The 22,942-nt window shown below is 36.9% G+C and overlaps 1 protein-coding gene across 2 annotated transcripts in view; it reads right to left on the reverse strand.

Moving 5' to 3' along the window:
- Hectd2 (HECT domain E3 ubiquitin protein ligase 2) overlaps positions 1-22,942 on the reverse strand; it is a 69,927-nt gene that overhangs the window by 24,262 nt on the left and 22,723 nt on the right. For both annotated transcript variants that reach the window (XM_051199594.1, XM_051199593.1), the window contains 5 exons: positions 17,651-17,789; positions 16,709-16,811; positions 14,908-14,997; positions 13,123-13,187; positions 550-595 (listed from right to left, as the gene is read on the reverse strand). In XM_051199594.1, coding sequence (XP_051055551.1) covers positions 550-595; positions 13,123-13,187; positions 14,908-14,997; positions 16,709-16,811; positions 17,651-17,789 — 443 coding nt within the window. The remainder of the gene's footprint in view (positions 1-549; positions 596-13,122; positions 13,188-14,907; positions 14,998-16,708; positions 16,812-17,650; positions 17,790-22,942) is intronic.

Below are 22,942 nucleotides of genomic sequence, written 5' to 3' on the forward strand. Positions count from 1 at the left end.
TCCATGTTTCTTTTATTGAACATGATACTGATAATATCATAATACTGAGATAAACACTGGAACTTAATATCTTTATCTTTAAATGAGTTAATATACCCAAATAATTTGGTAAATTATAAAGAATGATGCAAATATGTTAAATATGATAACATACTTTTCCAAAATAATTCAAAATTAAAATTTGTTTTTTTATATTTTTGAATCTGCCTCTCTCTGATGAGGAAGCAAGCATCATTTTGCTTTGTAACAAATATAACAACTTTATGCTTCTACTACAATTCTAATAAACCTTACTGAAAAATATAGACAAGTTGGAAACTGAGGATATGGGAAAATTCTGCAGCCTGTCCCATCCATTAATTAAAGGAAAGAGTGTGAGTGGAGAGGGAAGTACATTCATTCTGTTTGTACCCAACACTGGAAAGTAGGCAAGAACTCACTTATAATTTAATACCTCACATAATTTAGCTTCTGAGGATTTGTTATAATGTTAGTCTTTGAGTTGCAAGTAACTATTACTCTAAAGAGTATTCAACAGTTCTCACTTACCTGTAACAGTATAAAATATGCTCTAAGATCATCTTTTGTTCGTGGGCTGAAACAGGAACATGCATGACTGATTACAGATGAATGCTTAATTTCATAGTATCTAACAAAGACATGACCATTACATGTGTTTGTAAGAACTGAGAAGCCAAAATGAATTTGAATGTACATGCATTATTCTTATTGACATAGTAGCATGTCTCTAGTAAGCTGAGAAAGTAGTAAGCTGGTTCTGAGTACCACTTATAGCCAAAGTTCCTCTGGAAAGCTGTAGCATTTTAAGGTAAAAGACTAAATATAGAGATGGTTAAAAGTGTAATAAATAATCAGCAATTTAAAAATATATTTTGTTTAACACAGATTATTTTTTCTTGTCTATTCATTAAAGAAAGAAACGGTGCTTCTGTTTATAGCCCACTCCTGGGGTGATAGAAATGTCTAAAACCCACAACAAGTAGGCTGATGGTGGATCCATGCCTCTCCTTCTGCTCCTCCAGATCCAATGTCACAGTCTCATCCTGAGCTCTGTAGCAGAAAACCTCCCTTTCATTTCTGACCCCACCCCCCAATGGATCACAATCTTCTCCAACCTCCCTTCCCCAACTTATCTCAGTATCCTAGCCCCTATCACCAGCAGGCATACCCTGGGAACACACAAGCTGAGCAGGTCAGGGAAACATCCACAGAAAATTTCCTACCAGGCAGCACTCAGCCACCACACTCTCCTAAAGTCCTGAGAAGAAACAGAAGCCAAGGAACAAAACATCCACCCAGCAAAGACAGATTCAGAAATCAGCACTTAGACCAGCAGTTTACAACCTGCGCTATGTGACCCCCTTTAGGTCAAATGACCCTTTCACAGTGGCCATAAAAGATATGCTGCATATCAGATATTTAATTATGATTCATAACAATAGCAAAAGTACAGTTATAAAGTAGCAATGGAAATAATTTTATGCTTGGGAGTCACCACAACATGAGGAACTATATTAAAGGGTCACAGCATTAGGACCTAAACCCTGTCCTAAATCTATAATCATCCCAATCCCAAATGCCTAAAAACCAACGTAAAAAACTCTCAATAACAGACAGAGCAGTATGTCTCCACTAGAGCTCAACCATCCTACCACAGCAGTCCTTGAATTTTTCCAATACAGCTGCAGCAGAAGAAAAAGATCCTAAAACTGTCTTATGAAGGTGATGTGTTTTTTAAAAGAGAAAATTAATAAATCCCTAAAAGAAATCCAGGAAAACACAAACAGTGTGAGGAAATGAATAAAATTTTTAAATATCTGAAAATGGGAATAGAGTCAATAAAGAAAACCCAAACTGAGGGAATTTCAGAAGTGAAAAAATTTAGGAATTCGAATAGGAACTAAAGAGGCAAGCTTCACTGACAGAATATAAGAGACGGAAGAAAGAATCTCAGATGTTTAGGATACAATAGAAGAAATGAAAGTGTCAAAGAAAATGTTAAATCTAGAAACAAAACAAAGCTAAAAAAAAAAAAAAAAAAAAACCTCCTGACACAAAGCATTCAGGAAATCTGAGATGCCATGAAAAGATCAAGCATAAAAATAATAGGAATAAAGGAAGGAGAATTCCAGTACAAAGGCTCAGAAAAAAAATTTTAAACAAAATTCTAGAAGAAAAATTTCCTAACCTGAAGGAGATGTCCCCTCAGCACATAATAATCAAAACACTAAATGTACAGAACAAAGAAAATTAAAAGCTGCAAGGGAAAAAAGACCAAGTAACATAACAGGCAGACCTATCAGAATCACAGCCAGTTTCTCAATGGAGACTCTAAAAGCCAGAAGGTCCTGGATAGATGTGCTGCATACTCTAAAAAACCACAGATGCCAGCTCAGACTATTATACCCAGCAAAACTCTCAATCACAATAGATGGAGAAAATAAGACATCCCATGACAAAGTCAAATTTAAGCAACATTTATATACAAATCCCTAATGGTGGTATTTTGTTTATGATCTAATAAAGCTTGCCTGAACCTAACAGAATAGAAAGTGGGGAATAGCCTTGAACTCACTGATGTAAGAGAAGACTTCTGGGACAAAACACTGATGGCACAGGCATTAAGATCAACAATTAATAAATAGGATCTCATGAAACTGAAAAGCTTTTATAAGGCAAAGGACAAGGTCACTGATATACAGTGGTAGTCTACAGAATGGGAAAAGATTTTTACTAACTCAACTTTTTATAGAGGGCTAATATCCAAAATACAGAAAGAGTTCATGAAAATTTATACATACATACATACATACATACATACATACATACATACATACATACAACTCAAAATATGGGGTATAGATCTAAATAGAATTATTGATAGAGGGAACTCAAGTGGCTGAGAAATACTTAAAAAGAAATGTTCAGTATCCTTAACCATTAGGGAAATGCAAATCAAAACTCACTTGAGATTTCATCTTACACCTGTCAGAATGGCTGATATTAATAAAGCAAGTGACAGTTCATGCTGGTGAGGGTGTGGAGTAAGGAGAACACTCCTCCATTGCTGGTGGGAGTGCAAACTTGTACAACCACTATGGAAATCAGTATGACTGAGGAAATCAGTTCCTTAGAAAGATTGGAATTGATCTACCTCAAGACCCAGCTACCCACTCTTGTGCTTATACCCGAAGGATGCTTCATCCTATCACATCCTAACACTTGCTCAAACATGTTCATTGCTGCTCTATTCATAATAGCCAGAAACTGGAAACAACTTCAATGTTCCTCAAAAGAAGAATGGATAAAGAAAATGTGGAACAGTTACACAGTGGAGTATTTCCCACCTATTTTTAAAAATGACATTATGAAATTTGCAAGCTAATGGATAGACAGAACTGGAAAAAAATCATCCTAAGTGAGGTAACCCAGACCCACAAAGATAAATATGATTTGTATTAGCTCATATCTGAATATTAGCCATTAAATAAATGGCAACCAATGATAGGAGATGTCATTCTGTAAATAATGTGTCTCTTATTGGTCATTGAATAAAGCACTGTTGGCCAAGATAGGTGGGACTAGAAGAGGTGAGCCTTCTGGGAAACATAGGATGGAGTTGTGATGTGATCTCAGGAGGAGAGGATGTGTGAGTCTGGTGTTCTCAGTAAGATAAGACCATGTAGAAACACTTACAGTGAAAGAAATGAGTTAATATTTAAGACAGAGCTAGCCAATAAGAAAACCTAATCACTGGCTAACAGCTTATAATTAATGTAGTATCTCGTGTGTTATTTTGGGGCTGAAGCAGTGGCGGGACCAGGCTGGCAGGGAAAGTGCTCGTAACAAACCAAGCTATAATCAGTAGACCCAGAAAGTATAGAAGAAAGGAGTATGGGGGTGGCAGTGGATTTCCCTTGGAGGGGAAAATAGATTTTATGAGTGGATTGGAGTGAGGGTAGGGGATGAGAACAGGAAGATAGGTGGGAAGGGGGAGAGGTAATGAGGTTGAGAGAGTGAATAGGGTGGAGATAGCTAGAATGGAAGGGCATATGAGGGGTGGTATGGAGTGGAAACTTCCTATAATACTGAAGGTAATCCTAATGAAGTCTCTAAATAATCAGGGAGAGGGAACTGCTACTAGTCATCTCTTGTCATCAAAGATTCCAGTGCCAGGACTGGGTTTCGTCTAATTGAATTGTTGGCTGAAAAGGTTCCATGGAAATTCCTAAACAACCCAAACTTTTTCCAAGACAATAAGATGTTCTTCACAAATTGATAGCAAGATCCCATTGATGAATAAAACAACATCTAAACAATTAATTGAACATAGAAAGGTCAAACTGGTGCCTACTTAAACGTTTATCTCCATGTTCTAGTACCTGTGACACAGGAAGGTACTCTGTAGGCTACCAAAAGAAAAACAAAAACACCAACTCAATTACAAACCCTTTAATATACACTCTGTCTTGCCTACAAAATATGTTAAGACAATGGTGACCCAAATCTTGTGGAAGTAACCAAATGATGTCGTGTTTGATTTAAGGACCACTACATGAGATGGAATCCATTCCTGACACTGGATGGGCAACCAAGAACCAGACTAGATAGTCCAGAGACCTAGGGTAAAACCAAACACTACTTGTCTTAAAAAAAAAAGAACAATAAAATTATTCCTAATGATATTCTGCTATACACATAGGTTGGTGCCTTATTCAGTCATCACCAGTCATCACTCCTGCAGCAGATGGGAATAAACAGAGACCTACATCCAGACACTACACAAAGCGAGAGAGACCTTGGAACACAGCTCTAAATAAATTATCTTCATCAAATCCCTCCCTTCAGAGTTCAGAGAACTCTATGGAAGAGTGGAGGAGACAGAGGGGATGGAGGACACCAGAACAAGGTTCTCTAAAACAACTGAGCAGAGATCATAAGAATCATAAGAATTCAGGAACTGAATTCAGAGCAATCACAGGGCCTACACATTTCTGCACCAAGACCTCTGCATACACACTACAGCTTCCAGTTCAGTACTTTTATGATGAGTCCTGAATGTGTAAAGGACTTGGTCTCTGATTCTTGTGCCTTCTCTTTGGTTCTTTATTCTCCTATTGGCTTGGCCTGTCCACCTTCAATATGATGATTTTTGCTTTATCTAATTCTATTTTGTTGTTATCTCCTAGGAGCCTGTTCTTTTCTAATGGCGGACAGAAAGGGAGTAGATCTGGATGGGAGAGGAGGTGGGGGACTGAGAGGTGTAGTGGGAGGGGAAACAGTATTCAGATTATACTGTATGAAAAAAAGAATCTATGCTTAATAAAAGGGGAATAAATGTCTATAAACCAATTCACATTTAGCTGCTAACTAAAAGAATTTTACTTTTTTCAGTGTTAATCTTGTTTTTAACATTATCAGTTTTGAAGGAGATTTTTAGTCTCAAATCTAACCAGTGTTTCTCACATATTCAAGGTTGATATTACACTGTTACAGATGCACAAAAGGAACTTTCTGATTTCAAAATGATTCATGAACATGAAATTATATATAATCCAAGATCCTTGACTGGATCCCAGATTAAAGGCAGAACTCAGATATTAAGGCTTTTGGTGGTATTAAAAGCTAATGAGTGGGAGTGTCTGAACTACCAGCTGGACAGCCCTGCTCTCTGGGACCTAGCTCCCTTGTGCCACACCCCCACATACCACACCCCCAGTGACCAGGCAGCAGTACCTTTCCCCACCCACCCCCACCATACCTGCTACATCAGCAACCACCTGGGCCACAGGCCCTACTTACAATTGGAGAAAGAGGCGAGTGCCTGTGATCTTGGCTAGACAGCTCTATTCACTTGTCCCTAGCCCCTGAGGGCACACCTTGTGCCCCATCCCCTCACACACCACAGCCCCAGTGACCAGGCAGCAGCATCCTCCCTGCCCAACCCCACCATTAGTGACTACTTGAGCAACTTGCCTCACCTACACCAGAGCCACAGGCCCCACCTGCACCTACTACAGGAAGAGATGGGTAGCCAGCAGGATAAGAGTACATTCAGCAACATTAAGTAAGAGCAATATAGCAGCACTAGAAACTAGTGGGTCTACAATAGCAGGACATGAACATCATAATGAAGATGAAGCAGAAGAAAACAACCTTAAAAATAACTTCATGGGAGACCTGGAGGCAGAACAAAGAAAGCATCCAGCATCTGTCTCCATTCCTTTCTTGGATCCACACCCACCAAGAGAGATGAGTACAGGGCTCCTCCTGCCTATCTTTCCTTGTTGGAGACCCCTGACCTGCGGCCTCCAGACCTATCCTGCCACTGAATTCCCCAGAGAGACCTGGAGGCAGAACAAAGCATCCAGCATCTGCCACCATTCCTATCTTGGACCCACACCCACCAGGAGAGGGAGAGACCCTACCTGTTCCCATTGAAGAAGAGATGGGAAGACAACAGTATAAGAACACAGTCAATAACAGAAAGACTTACATGACACCACCAGAGTCTAGGGATTCTACACCAGCAAGGCCTGAATATCCCAACACAGATGAAGCAGAAGAGAATGACCTTAAAAACAATGATAGAGGCCCTCAAACAGGAAATGAGAAAGCCCCTTAAAGAAATGGAAGAAAAGACAAACAAAACATTGGAAGAAATAGAGGAAAAGACAAACCAAAGCAATGTAAGGAATCAACAAATCTCTTAAAAAAAAAAAAAAAAAGCAAGGAAAGCCAAGAAAATGAAGGAAACAATTCAAACAGTTCAAGACCTGAAAACTGAAACAGAGACAATAAAAACACAAACTAAGGGATACTGGAAATAGAAAATCTGGGTAAATGAACAGGGACTACAGAAGCAAGCATAACCAACAGAATACAAGAGATGGAAGAGAGAATCTCAGGTGTTGAAGATAAACTAAAGGAAACAGAATCATCAACCAAAGAAAATCTTAAGTCCAACAAATCCTTAACACAAAATATCCAGGAAATATAAGACACTGTGAAAAGATCAAACTAAGAATAATAGGCATAGAAGAAGGTGAAGAAGCACAGCTCAGGAAAACATATTCAATAAAATCATAGAAGAAACCTTATCCAACTCAAAGAAGGATATGTCTATGAAGGTATAAGAAGCTTACAGAAAACTGAATAGACTGGACCAAAAAAAGTGCCTCACCATATAATAATAATAAAAACATTAAACATACAGAATAGTAAGGGCTAAAAGGAAAAAGGACAAGTAACATATAAAGGCAAACCTATCAAAATCACACCCAACTTCTCAATAAAAACTCTGAAAGCCATAAGGTTCGGGATAGATGTTCTACAAACTCTAAGAGACCACTGATGACAGCCCAGACTACTACACCCAGCAAAGTTTCCAATAACCATAGATGAAGAAAACAAGACACTTCATAACAAAACAAGATTTAAATAATACCCATCTACAAATTCAGCCCTACAGAAAGTACTAGAAGGAAAAGTCCAACCCTAGGACACAGGTCTGCGAACCTGTAACAGTGGCAGAAGTAGAAAGAGGGAAGTATAAGGCATAAGGCATAGGGCATGGTCTCATTTGAGCAGGTCTTTTTCTGGTGGGTCAGCAGATCTGGTAGGAAGGGCAGGGAAATGTTCAGCCATTCTTTGTATTTTGCTGTGTAACTGTTCCCTAATAAACACCCATTTATCATTTATCTTGGGTTTAGTGATATCATTACATTTTCACCTTCACCAGGAAGTTAGCTGCACCCAGGAAAACACAGCCAATAGATAACCTCACAGCAGCAAACCCCAAAGAAGGGCAATACACAAATACTACCATCACCACCACCTCAACCACCAAAAAAAAAAAAAAAAAAACCCAGGAATTAACAATCACTGGTCATTAATATCTCTTAATATCAATGGACTCAATTTGCCTCTAACAAGACACAGGATGTGTATGAAAACAGGACCCATCCTTCTGCTGCATACAAGATATACACCTCAACATCACAGACAGACATTACCTCAGAGTAAAGGGTTAGAAAAAGATTTTCTAATCAAATGGACCTAAGAAACAAGCTGGTGTAACTACCCTAATATCTAACAAAATAGACATCAAACTAAAATTAATCAAAAGAGATGGAGAATGTCATTTCATATTTACCACAGGAAGAAATCCAACAAGATTAAATCTCAATTCTGAACATCTATGCTCCAAAATACAAGGGCACACATATTTGTAAAAGAAACATTACTGAAGTTTAAACCACACATTAATCCTTATACACTAATAGTGGGAGACTTCAACATCCTACTCACCAATGAACATGTCAGCCAGACAGAAACTTAACAAGGGAACTAACAGATGTTATGACTCGAATGTACTTAACATATCGACCACTTACATGGTAGCAAAGCAAACCTCAGCAGATACAAAAAAATTGGAATAACCCCTGTATCTTAGAAGATCACCATGGGCTTAAAGTTAGAATTCAACAACAACACTAATTGTAGAAAGCCTACAAAATCATGGAAATTGAACAATGCTCAACTGAATCATCAATGGGTCAAGGAAGAAATAAAGAAATTAAAGAGTTCCTAGAATTCAATGAAAATGAAAGCACAGTATACCCAAATTTATGGGACACTATGAAAGCAGTACTACAAGGAAAGTTCATAGCACTAAATGCCTACATAATGAATGTGGAGAAAGCTCACACTATTGATGTAATAGCACACTTGAAAGTTCTAGAACAAAAAGAAGCAAACTCACCAGGAAGGAGTAGACACCAGAAAATAAAATCGAGGACTGAAATCAATAAAATAGAAACAAAAAAAAAATTACAAAGAATCAATGAAATAAAGAGTTGATTCTTCAAGAAAATGACAAGATAGACAAACACTTATTCAAACTAACTGAAAGACAGAGAAAGAATAACCAAATTAATAAAATCAGAAATGAAAAGGGCCATATAGTAAATAGTCACTGAGGAAATCCAAAGAATCATTAGGTCATACTTTGAAAGCTCCACAACATTGGAAAATGTAAAAGAAATGGACAATTTTCTGGATAGATAAATCACTAACAGGTAAAGATTTTAATTAGACCTATAATCCCTAATAAAATAGCAGTTATCAAAAATCTCTCTATCAAAAAAAAAAAAAAAAAAAAAAAAAAAAAAAAGAGCTCAGGGTCAGATGTTTTCAGCTCAGAATTCACCAGAATTTAAAGAAGATCTAATACTTCTCAAATTGTTTCACACCAAACTCTTTTTATGAGGCCACAGTTACCCTGATAACCAAACCACACAAAGACAAAACTAAAAAGATAATTGTAGATCAATCTCCCTGATGAACATTGATGCAAAAAAATACTCAATAAAATAGTATCAAACTGAATGCAAGAACACATCAAAAAATCATCCACCATGATCAAGTAGGCTTCATCCCAGAGATGCAGAGATGGTACAAACATAGGAAAATTGGTCAAGGTAATCCATTATATAAATAACTCAAAGAAAAAAACCCCACATGATTATCTCACTACATGCTGAAAAAACTTTTGACAAAATCCAACACCCCTTCATGATAAAAGTCTTGGAGAGATTAGGGATATAAGGAACCTACCTAAACATAATAAAGACAATATACAGTAAGTCAATTGCCAACATCAAACTAAATGGAGAGAAACTCAAAGTAATTCCACTAAAATCAGGAAAAAGACAAGGCCGTCCATTCTCTCCATATCTATTCAATATAGTACTGGAAGTTCTAGCTAGAGCATTAAGACAACAAAATGAGATCAAGGGGATAAAAACTGGAAAGGAAGATGTCAAACTTTCACTACTTGCAGGTGATATGATAGTTTACATAAATGACCCCAAAAACTCTACCAGGGAACTCCTATAGCTGAAAAACACCTTCAGTTATGTGTCAGGATACATGATTAACTAAGAAAAAAAAATCAGTAGCTCTCCTATATACAGATGATAAATAGGCTGAAAAAGAAATCAGAGAAACATCACCCCTTACCACAGCCATAAATAACATAAAATATCTTGGGGTAATTCTAACCAAATGGGTGAAAGACTGTATGACAAAAACTTTAAGTATTTAAAGAAAGAAATTGAAGAAGATACCAGAAAACGGAAATATCTCACATGCTCTTAAATAGGCAAGATCAACAGAGTAAAAATAGCAATCTTATCAAAAGCGATCTACAGATTCAATACAATCCCCATCAAAATCCCAACCTCAAAAGAACATTACTCAAATTCATATGGAAAAACAAAAAACCCAGGATAACCAAAACAATCCTGTACAATAAAGGAACTTCTAGAGGCATCACCATCCTTGACTTTAAGCTTTACTATAGAGCTATGGTAATTAAAACAACTCGGTATTGGCATAAAAACAAACACATGGATAAATGAAATCAAATTGAGGATCTTGATGTTATTCCACAAGCCTATGAACACCTGAGTTTTGACAAAGATGCCAAAAGTATACAATGGAAAAAAGAAAGCACTGTCAACAAATGGTGGTGGTATAACTGGATGTCAACATGTAGAAGAATGCAAATATATCCATATCTATTCTCATGCACAAAACTCAAGTCAAAATAGATAAAAAACCTTCACATAAATCCAGTTACACTGAACCTGACAGAAGAGAAAGTGGAAAGTTGACTTGAATACATGGACACAGTAGACCACTTCTTAAATACAACACCAGTAGCACAGACACCAAGAACAACAATTAATAAATGAAACTGAGAAGCTTCTGTAAAGCAAAGAACATGTTCAACAAGACAACATGGCAGCCTACAAAATGGGCAAAGATCTTCACCAATCCAACATCTTAGAGGGCTGATTTCCAAAATATTTAAATAACTCAAGAAACTAAACACCAAAATACCAAATAATATAACTTAAAAATGAGGTACAGATCAAAACAGAGAATTCTCAACAGAAGAAACTCAAATGGCCAAAAGACATTTAAGGAACTGCTCAACATTCTTAACCATCATGGAAATGCAACTCAAAACAACTCTGAAATACCATCTTACACTTGTCCGAATGGCTAAGATCAAAAACTCTGAGGACAGTTTATGTTGGAGATGATGTGGAATAAGGGGAACACTCCTCCACTGCTGGTGGGAGTGCAAACTTGTACAGCCATTTTGGTAATTAGTATGGAAGTTTTTCAGAAAATTGGGAATCAATCTACCTTAAGACCCAGCAATACCACTCTTGGGCACATACCCAAAGGATTCACAATCATACCACAAAAGATATTTGTTCAACTATTTTCATAGCAGCATTATTTGTTAATAGCCAGAACGCAGAAACAACCTAGATGCCCCTCAACTGAAGAATGAATAAAGAAAATGTGGTACATTTACACAATGGAGTATTACCTAGAGGTAGAAAACAATGACATCTTGAAACCTGCAGGCAAATGAATGGAACTAGAAAAAAACCACCCTGAGTGAGGTAACCCAGAGCCAGAAAAATGAACACAGTATGTACTCATTTATAAGTGGATATAAGACGTAAAGCAAAGGATAACCACGCTATGATCCACAACCCCAGACATGCTAGGTAAAAAGCAGGACCCCAAGAAGGACACACACAGAGGGCCCCAGGAAAGGCAAATAATTAAGATCTCCTGGACAAACTGGGAAGGGGAGTAGAAGGGAGGAGATGGGAACATTAGGGGCTCACCTTGAATTGGGCGAGGGATGGAGAGGGGGAACAATGAAAGAGATATATTGATAGAGGGAGTCATTATGGAGTTAAGGAGAAACCAGGTGCTAGGGAAGCCCCCATAAATCCTCAAGGATGACTCCAGCTAAGACTCCTAGCAATAATGGAAAGTGTGCCTGAACTGGCCTTCCCCTATAATCAGATTAGTGACTACCCTAATTGTCATCATAGAACCTATATCCAGTAACTAATGGAAGCAGATGCAGTGATCCACAGACAAGCATTGGGCTGAGGTCCTGGAGCTTACTTGAAGAGAGGGAGGAGGGATCATATCAGCAAGGGAAGGTCAAGATCACGATGGAGAAAACCACAGAGACAGCTGACATGAACTAGTGAGAGCTCATGGACTCTGACTGACAGCTGGGAATCCTTCATGGGACCAAACTAAGCCCTTTAAATATGGGTGATAATTATGTGGGTTGATCTGGGGGGGGGGCTGGCAGTGGGACCAGGACTCATCCTGGGTACATGAATGAGATTTTTTGAGCCCATTCCCTATGGTGGGATACCTTGTTCAACCTTGATATAGGGGGGAGGGGCTTGGTCCTGCCTCAACTTGGTATACCAGACTCCCCAACAGACTCCCCAACAGAAGCCTTACTCCCTTGAAGGAGTGGATTGGTATGGGGGATGAGGCAGGGGGTGGGAGAAGGCAAGGGAGAGGAACTGGGGCTAGTATGTAAAATGAAAAAAGTTAAATAAAAAATGTTTTGCAAAAGAAGAAAATCTGATGCGTGACTGGTGTATGCTTAGGATTTGGGTTTTTATCTATTGCGTTTGTCTCCAGTCTTTTCCACTCCACTTGGACTTCATCAAACTAGCAGTGTCACTTATGTTTACATGGGTTATTAGCACAGGCAACAGAAAGTATCTATGAGCTTGTCTTCTTATCATCTTCCTGATGATGTTTCTGTTGGCATGCTCAGGAAGGAGCCAAGGCTCAGTTTGGCCTGAGGTGCTTATCTGAGTTTTCTTCTGAGTAACAGGAGTTTTCTTTAAGGCTAGTAACTTATTTTTTGAGAAAATTTACTACCAAGAAGCCTAAGGGAACTGATTAGTACTCATCCAATATCTGCATAGCAATATATCTGTACACAAAAATATTTACATACAACTTTGAAAGATTCATTCATTTCCTTATGCTTATTCACTGATAACAAATCACAAATCTCAGCAAATTAAACAGCTTTGTTTCATGTATTCTATGATCTTTTCTCATACATGCCAATATTAAAGCTCATCTAAGATATTTTCCTAAGAGTGAAACATATTCACATATATTAAGGATACACAAGATAGATATCTAAGTCATCTATACAGATTAAATACAAGTTATAATTACCCTTTCCATTCTCGTAACAGGCTGTTAATGATTCCCTTCAATACTGACTTTTGAATATCTTGAGGCTGGAGGCAAAAGAAAATAATAATAATGGTTAGAACATTTTGTGATTTTTTTGACATTAATTTTACTTACAGATGTATTTGAATAATCATAAACAGAGTTAATGACTGTAGAATGTTTCCAAGAGCAGAATCTATTTCACACTTGAGAATTCCAGGAAGCATTAATGACAAAGATTATTATGAGGCTGCTCTGTGGGATAAGCAGAGCACAATCTGCAGAAATATATATGCTGATCCTTTGATGACTAACAACAATTTCATGTAACTGAAAGAGAATTTAATTTTTCTTTCCTTGAGAGGACAAAATCATGAACCCAAGTCCAACAGTATTGTGTTTATTAATTTAAAATGGTTGGCATATATTTTGGATATGTACACATAGATTCAAATATACTTTACTTTTTGTGCCAAAGGTTTCAGTATGCAATCCAGGCTGGTCTTGAACTTTTGCTCTTCCTCAGATTCTTAAGTGCTGGGATTACAAGTATGCACAATTATACCTGGCTATTTGTGATACACTTAATCCTAACAAGTTATGCTTGGTAATTTATCAAGTGCAACCAAGTTATGTTCTCTTAAAATTACATTTTTCTTTTGATATTATAATGTAATTACATTATTTCCCTTTTCCTTACTTCAAACCCTCCTCTATAGCCCTCTTAACTCACTTTCAAATTCATGGTTTCTTTTTTCACTAATTGTTACATGTGTATAATAACACACGCTCATACACACAGACACGTATAAACTGCTCAGTCCATATAATGTTATGTGTACATATGTTTTCAAGGATGAGCTTTGGAATTGAATAGCCAAATAAGTTTTTGCCCTAATACTTCAAACAAACAAGCAAAAACTATAGACCAATTGTTATCAACCTATGGGTCATGACTCCTTTGACAAACTTCTATCTCCAATACTGTATTAAAGAACTGTATTAAAAGGTTGCAGTATTAGGAAGGTTGAGAACCACTGGTATAGACCAATATCTCTCTTAAGCACAGATGTGAAACACTCAACAAAATATTCACAAATTGAGACAAAAATATACAAAAAGAATTATACACTATGGCTGTGTAGAATTTATTTCAACTTTTCAAGGCTTGTTTGACCATTGAAAATAAAAGTATATAATTAATAATATTAACAAAATAAAGAAAATTCTTAATTTCTACTCAAGATCTACTGTCTGAGATGGTATTATTAAGCACTTCCTGTGACTCAAAACTAAATTTTGAGAACCACATAAGTAATTTCCTTTCCCTTAAGTAAGTGGAACATGAGTTTAGAAAGTCTTTCTAAATACACACTGGAATCATAAGTATTTTCTGTTTCATTCTCAGTTAATTAGAAAACAAATGACCCAATTTTTTGAAAATTCCAACTCTATTTACCACAAAATTGTACTAGAATTTCTACTACAATTGCCACAAAGTGGCTACACTTAAAAGAGAGGAGGAGCTGAAGAGATGGCTCAGTGGTCAAGAACACTTGTTCCTCTCCCAGAGGACCCGAGCTCAGTCTCCAGCACTCACCGGAAGCTTAAAACTTCCTGTAGTTACAGTCCAGGGTACTCTTTTGGCTTCTGTGAGCACCCTTACACAAACAGCATGCATTCACAAAACATACATAAATTAAAAATCAAAACAATTAAAAAAAAAAACCTTAAAGAACAGACATAGAATTATACTATAGGAATATGTCCATAAACAATACTTACAGTGTTAAGTAAGGCATCAAATACAGCATTCACCAAATCAGCATTAACCCCAGAGTCCTCAATTGTATCAAATGAAGCAGTGGCATCTTTCTGTAAATTCAATTAGAGAATTAAATATGTTTGATATTTCATGAATTATTCTTAATAATATACGAACCATACTTTGTTTTTTAATAATCCCAACTAATCTTGCTGTGTGATGGTCCCTAAAATGTAATGAGTATATAAGGAAGGTTTTGTTTTTTAAAATTCAAAGAAATAAATAATAGTGAAATAAATAATATTTTGATGCACATGGTAGTTTGAATGTATTTGGCCCTCATAAACTCATAGGGAATGACACACACTTTTAATTCAGACCTTGAGGCTGGGAGGCACACCTTTAATCTGGGCTACACACTCTGTTGAAAGTGTATCATTGTGGGAGTGGTGCTGGAGGCCATGGGAGAACACAGCAGGTGACAATTAGTATTCAACAGGTCAACGTACCAGATGAATAACTCTGTGATGGGGAGCCCCACTTGGCAAAGACCATGAGGTCACTGATTGTGAATGACTGGTTGTTTCTGTCTGTTATTTCTCTCACGTGTCAGCTATGGGTATTTTTCCCACTGCTTGTATGTTTATCTCATGAAAATATTTCATCTGCTGGCCACACATATAGCTATGGATAATCAGGAAGGTGATTTCTGCTTAACTTGTATAATTCTGATGAATAGAAATATACTAAAATATTTTTCATTACTCAAACTAACATAGAAAAGTAATAGTATTCTCAGTCACAAAGACAGCAAATTTTAGATTTCAGAACAAATTCAAAGCAAACTGGCTGCCCCTGGAGACAAACTCACAGGACAATTTCCCAGGTATTTATTGTTGATATAAGGTCTGGCACAAGGCAACTTTAGTAGTTATAACTTTCTCAGCAATCAACTTTTTGTACGTACTCCCAACCCAAAGGTTCAGCCAACTAACTGTTCACTGTTTAAGTCCTGACTTCCAATGTTACGTTCTGTCTGGGAACCAACTGTGACTGCTCAGAGCTACCTGCTTACTTTACTCACCAGGCCTGATCAGCATGACCTACCTCCCTAGCCTGAGAAAAACTGTGTGATCAGTTTGGCTGTTTCTTCCTGTTTACTCCAGCAGTGCTGTGTGACCCTGAAAACGTGACCCACATCTGCCCAGCTTTGTGTAGAGGGAGCAGTAGGAGAGAAATGTGAGAGGGGTGTGTGCTCAAAGGGAGCTGTAGCTGAAAGTGCGGAAGCGGAAGCAGAGTATGACAAGTGGAGAGAGTGATCTGGAGCTGTATGGACAGACATGCTGCTGTGTGGAAATGGAGAGGTTTTTTAAAAAGATGAAGTAAAAGAGAAAGTTAACATCACAAAGTGTATGTTTCCTTGTTCATTCCTCAGACAGAAAAGTCTAGGCTTGATGCACTGGTGGGTTTTTAGCATACCCTGGGAGCGGTCTTCGAGTTGGCTCTATAAAGACTGCTTTAGGGTGGACTTTGAGGTCTTTTTCTCAAGCTTCACTCAGTGTGACAGTTAGTTGACTTCTGTTGCCTGCAAGATGTAGGACACTTGGCTACTTCTCCAGCACCATGCCTGCCCACATGCTGCCATGCTCCCCACTATGATGAACTGAAACTGTTTTCTTTGTAAGAGTCTCCTCACAGCAATAAAAACCTACGATAATACATATAATTAAAGAACACATGCTGTTTAAGTCAATACTAACTATAAAATAGAGTCTTGTTTTTTATTTAAAATTATAAATGAATTCATATATTATTCATTACCTTAAATGCAGCATTTAATTCTGGGAAGGAATCAAATGCTGTTATATAAAAAGTGTGTATTGTTTTCCAATTTCCTGTTGACTCAGCTTTTTCTAAATCTTCCCTAAAAAACAGCAAAACAAACAAAACCATGTATTAATCATAAGTGCAATGAAACAGCATTCAGCTAAAACAGCATTTCTTTTTAAAAATGAATGTCATATAATTTTAAATAATGACAACAATATAAATTTGTTACAGCTGATATAAAATAGCATATAAGTATACAGTTCTTAATTATTTTAAAATATTAATTCAGCTTTAACTTTTTTCATTTACCTATTTTTTTCCCTCAAGAGAGTCTTGTTCTGTAGTCCACATTGGTCTAAGATTTGGGGTGCTCCTGCCTCAGGCTTCTGAGTGCTAGATTTATTGACATGTACCATCATGTCCAGCTAGAACAATTCACCATTGGCATATGCCTTTACTCAGTCATCCCTTTCCCTTCACAGTCCAGCTTCTGGAGCGTTTGTAATTTACAGCTTGAGTCTCTCTACTTATTCTTGCCTTTGCATTTCAAATTATGGATTTTGATTTTCTGAGTGGTGATACCACTTTTATAGTATGGTTACACAGTAGATGAATTGTGTGTGTGTGTGTGTGTGTGTGTGTGTTTGTGTTTTAATGGTAGAATTCACTCTCTTATTGCCACCCATTTGGGCCAATACTGACTTAAGATCCTCTTAGTGCTTGCTTTCTTTTCTTACAACATATCTACTATCCATTATTCACACATTTATTTATAGCTTCAACTTGAGATAAGTTTTTGTGTCTTCACTTTTGTCTGGTATCTTATAACAATCTACAAGTTCAGCCAATTTTTCAGGTAAAGATGTTAAGCTATGTAAAGTACTGACATGCAGATCACTATCAGTCTACACAAAAGAGTGCGTTGGAACTTACTCAAAGTCTTTCACACTTTTGGGTTGACTAGGAAGGGTAGGTTCTGGAAGGGCTGGGACCTTCACTTCAGATGGTAATGCATCCATAGACATACGCTGTTTTTGTCTAACATCAAGACAAATTGGTGGTAGGTCTCTCACTGTGAAGTGAAAGAGAATATAATGCAATGAATCAAAACTTTTACAGATTAGCAAATATTAAGAGTAATCCAACATGGACAAAAAACAGTATTTTACAATGTGTTCATTTTGGGATCATATAACAAAACCCCATTTCAGTGAATGGCACTTCCCAGGCATTTCACTTCCAACAGCCATTAGACCATGTCTTCAGAGCTATATGACTATATCTTACATAAACAGTTTACTATCTACTTCCATTTCTCCCCAAAGCCATTTATCAATGAAGTATCTAGTTCTTTTTCTCTTCTTCCTTTTTAAAGGTGTCTTTCAAGGAGTATTTCAGTGAAATTTAATATTATTAATACTTATTAACTTCTTAGAAACATGCAAATCACTTATACATGTCCTCTATAATTTTTAAGTCTTAGTATGTTCTTATCAGTGTCCATAATAAGACCTTATACCCCTGTTCCCTTATTTTTGACTTTTGTCTTGACCCATGTTTGTTCTTTCAAGTGTTCTATTGTCTTCTTGAAGCAGTTACATATATTTAAGACCTTACTTATTGTGAACATGCATTTCTCATGTGCCTTCATGGTCATTCCTTAGTTCCTTGTTATAATAAAAATTTGTAATTGAAAATTACAAAATTTGATCATGATCCTTTGTGTTGCTAATTTTTACCTGCAAATGTTATTTTTGAGCTCTCAGAACCAAGTGCATCTCTGTCATTTGCTGTTTCTGTGTAAAATCTAAACAAATGGAAGCTTGCTTTCTGAGATCTCCTATTATTTTGAAACTCACTTATTCCAAGGTCCACCAAATTTGCTCCTGATATATTCTGCTCAGCAGCTAATACCAGGGAGAACTAACATTTTTGGTCATTTGTTCTGCTTATCTTCGGGGGTTTAAGGGGCATCTTATCAGTTAATTTTATTGTAAATTATGTTCATGATTTCAAACACTAATACATAGTTAACCTATGTTTTATGTAATGATTTAGGGACACCAAAAAGCTGTGCTGTTTCTGCTACTATAATCACATAATCTGGAACTTGGCCTTTAATTTTTATTTTTGAAAACACAAAATTCTCTCATAATTGCATTAGCTGATTTTATCTACTTTTCCTTTTAGTACTTTATATCTTTATAATTAACAAACTTGCAATCTAAATCTCTTCTAATGTATTTTTCTTCACTGAAGGATATGTAAATCCTAAGAACAATGTTCAGTAATCAGTAAATGACCATTAGGGTGCTGATGCCATCAATGAATTAATTTACTGATGAGATTTGAGTCGAATGGACTATTAGGAGGTAAGGCCTAACTACAGCAAGAAGGCTACTCTTTTAGTCATTGTTCTATGGTTGTAAAGAGACAAATGACCAGGGAACTCTTACAAAGGAAAGCATTTAATTGGAGCTTGCAAACAGTTTCAGAGTTTGTTCACTATAATGGTGGGGAGCATGGTAATATGCAGGTAGACATAGTGCTGGAGGAGTAGCTAAAGTTCTACGTTTGAATTTGCAGGCATCAGGAAGAGAGAGCCACTAGGCCTAGCTTTTGGACTTTTGAGACCTCAGAGTCCACCTCTAGTGACACACTTCCTTAAACAAGGCCATGCCTCCTAATCCTTTTAAATTGTACCTCTCCCTGGTGACCAAACATTCAAATCTATAAGCCTATGGGGGCCATTCTCATTCAAACCCCACCGGGACTTCCTGGAAGTGTGTGCCTTCAAAGGAGTGTATCTTATCCCCAGGCTCACTCTCTGTCTTTCACCCTCTAGCTTCCCTGAGGTGAGCAATTCTATTTCTCCATCTTTGTCCCATGTCTGACAAGAGACTGACCCAGTGATTCAAAATGAATCTTTCCTCTCTTCAAATTGCTTTTCTCAGGTTATTCCATCCTAGTTATAAAAAGATAACTAAGATAGTCTGTTTTAGAATAAATTTTCATATTAGAAGATAGAGTTTCCATCTTTTCATACTTTAGAGAGTATGGCTTTCAAGCGTGAAACCCTGATGGCTGAGCCCTCCTTAGAATCTGCAATGAAGCAGGCTGGGATAGGACATAAGCGTTTGATTTCTAACACGCTCTCAGGTGATGCTGATGCTACTTGTCTAGGAATTACACTGTGATGTACTATTCAGTGGTCTAGGAATTACACTGTGATGTACTATTCAGTGGTCTAGGAATTACACTGTGATGTACTATTCAGTGGTCTAGGAATTACACTGTGATGTACTATTCAATGATGTGAAGTGAGAAGAAAGTGATGCTGACAACATACAATAGATTATTACATTTATTTGTTTCCATAATTATTTTGAACTTCTTACTAAATATGTAAATATTAGATCTAGCAATTTGTAATGTAAAAAAAGATTTGATGAAAGTTTGATTTATTAGCAAGTAAAATGAAATATTTCCATAATGACTTCTTATATTTAGAATTTTTTATTAACAGGAGGGGGGCATTTTAGCAGAAAAGAAATAAACCCAGTCTTGTTACAATGATATTTTTATGGCGCTTCTAGTTTTTCTCATTCTTTACTAGGCTTATCCTACCCTATCCCTTCCCACATACTTTTCCCAACCTGGCTATAAACACCCACTATTAAACACAAACAGACTCATTCAAATGTAAATTAACTTATTCACAAACTAAGCCTATATGGATGTATTTTTTTTTATACCCACTCGTTTTTATTAATACCATGCTGAGGTAAAAGAGCAATGAAATCAAGTTAGTAAGAGGACTTGATTTTGGCAGAGCCCAAGAGAGGGGGTAGTCTTATATAAGAGAACTAGTAATGCTAAGACCAGGAAGATTGTCCTGTGAAGCTGTCAGAGCTTCTATTGGTTCTATTTTTTTAGTTTCAAAGGTAACTCGACTAAAAAAAAAAAAAAAAAAAAAAAAAACCCACAAAACTGCAAAATGTTAACATATAAGTTAATGAAATACAAGTTTGAAAGGGGCTGAATCCTGTGTGAAAGCCAAATTACAGGATGTGACATTCAGCTATTAAGGAAAGAAAAATAACAGCTCACAGCTGCTCCTATGTCCCAAATATCAAGGCATTGTTTCTAGAGATAGGCTTTCTGCCTTTACCCACAGATGGTTTATTAAAATTTAATTCAAAAGAGAAAACCAATAACTATGGTGATTAATTAAACCTCCTATTGATATCATAAATAGAACTGGAAAATCTCTGTCCTGACGTATGCAACTCTGCAATATAGGAAGCTATTGCAACACAATAAAAAAGCAAAATTGCATTTGCAAAAATCTGCCATTTAGGTTTCATTCAGTCAATACTTACTTGGGAACACTCTGTGCTAAATTGATAAGCAGTAATTATTTTCCTTCCTTTTAATAAACTGATGCCAATTTTACTTGGTTGCTTAGAAACAATAAGTAAAACACTTAGAGCTAATGTAAGAAGAACACAATCATGGTGAGGTCTGGTGGTATATTAAAATGTGTGTGGATTGTAATACAGTTTTATATAAAGGTATGAGATTATCAGCAAAATTTTGTCATGTCACTATTTCTGTTGGTTGACTCTGGTTGAAAATGGTGTATGTAGCTTTCAACAACTGCAGTAATCAAGTAATCAAAACTGATATTTTTATTGCCATATAAAGACTGTTCTTGCATAGCCATGAGATATAGCAAAAGTAGCTCTGAGATAAACAAGGGTGTCTATGTAGATTGTGTGTTCAAGAGACAGAACCTGGGTCTATGTGCTGCTGACAGGGAAGTAATGGCCTACAAAGAGTTGCTGCTTTTAATACAGAACAGCAAAATTTTATGCTCCAAGTTTCGTAAGTAATGGAAAAGCACAAACCTTGAAAACAATGAGCTGGATCTATCTATTGCTTCCTGAGTTACTGTTAACCTCAGATAGTCACTGAAGCTCTTGGAACCTCAGCTCTGACATAAAATGAATGAAATGGTCAGTCATTCCTAATGTTTCAGAGAACTTGGAAGGCCAATGTTACTGAATGGACTGCTTGACTGGGAGTAGCTCATCTTTTACTTAAGATACCAGCACTTTGGGAGGGAGGGAGAAGGAATTGGGATCGACATGTAAAATAAAATAAAAAAAATAATAAAATTAAAAAAAAAAGGTACCAGCACTTCAAGGTTCTTTATATTGTAACTATCTGTTTTCTGTTCTAGTGGCACACGCCTGGGAGAGCAGAGCCTAAAAATGAGGTGGGCTAAACCCTCTTGCTTCTAACAGGGAGGTGCTTAGTCTTACTTCAACTTGAGATGCCATGTTTTGTTGATATCCATAGGAGGCCTACCTTTTTTTGAATAGAAATGGATGAGGAGATATTACGGGCAGTTTTCCCGCTAGCCTGGTCCCAGAGCCATGTCAGTCCCAAAAAACACACAGAGATGCTGTATTAGATATGAAGCTGTTGGCCTGTTACTAGCATTTCTTATTGGCTACCTCTGTCTTAAATATTAAGCCATTTCTATTAATCTAAGTGTTTCCACATGGTTTTGTCTTACTGGAGAGAGGGTCGGACTTCTTTCAAGTCCTTACATCTTAACTCCTCTCCTACATCTCCCAGAATCTTCCTTGCCTCCTAGTTCTGCCTATCTTGCCTTCCTATTGGCCAACAGTGTTTTATTCATTAACCAATAAGAGAAACATATTTACAGAGTGCCATCTCCCATCAAGGAGAAGATTGAGGGGGTAGGGGGTCAGGGGAGGGACTTGGAGGAGAGGAGACAGGGGAAACTGAAGCCAAGGTGTAAAATAAATAAAATTTAAAAATTAAAATAAAAAAGATGGAATCTAGTTGCTATCCCTTTGAATATGGGCATCTTGATGAATTCCTGTCAATAAAATGTAGTATAAGACTTGACAGTAAAAGGACATACAAGTTTTGTTTGGCTTTCTCTTTGGGGATAGTCAGTCTTATAATTCAGTTACCATGCTGTACAGAAGCTAGGAAGCCTCTTAAAAAGGCCACATGTAGGTACCTAGTCCAAGTCCAATCTACAGTCCAAGATTCCAGGTACATTAATGTTCAGCAAGCCTTCAGGTGACCCTAGGTCCCTCATTTTTCAAGCAAATTCAGATGATTCTCAGGAGAAAAAAGATCCCTTTCCAAATTACACATTTATGAATTAAATAATAATTGACA

Source organism: Phodopus roborovskii, unplaced genomic scaffold (genome assembly GCF_943737965.1).
Source record: "Phodopus roborovskii unplaced genomic scaffold, PHOROB, whole genome shotgun sequence".
Taxonomy (NCBI): domain Eukaryota; kingdom Metazoa; phylum Chordata; class Mammalia; order Rodentia; family Cricetidae; genus Phodopus; species Phodopus roborovskii.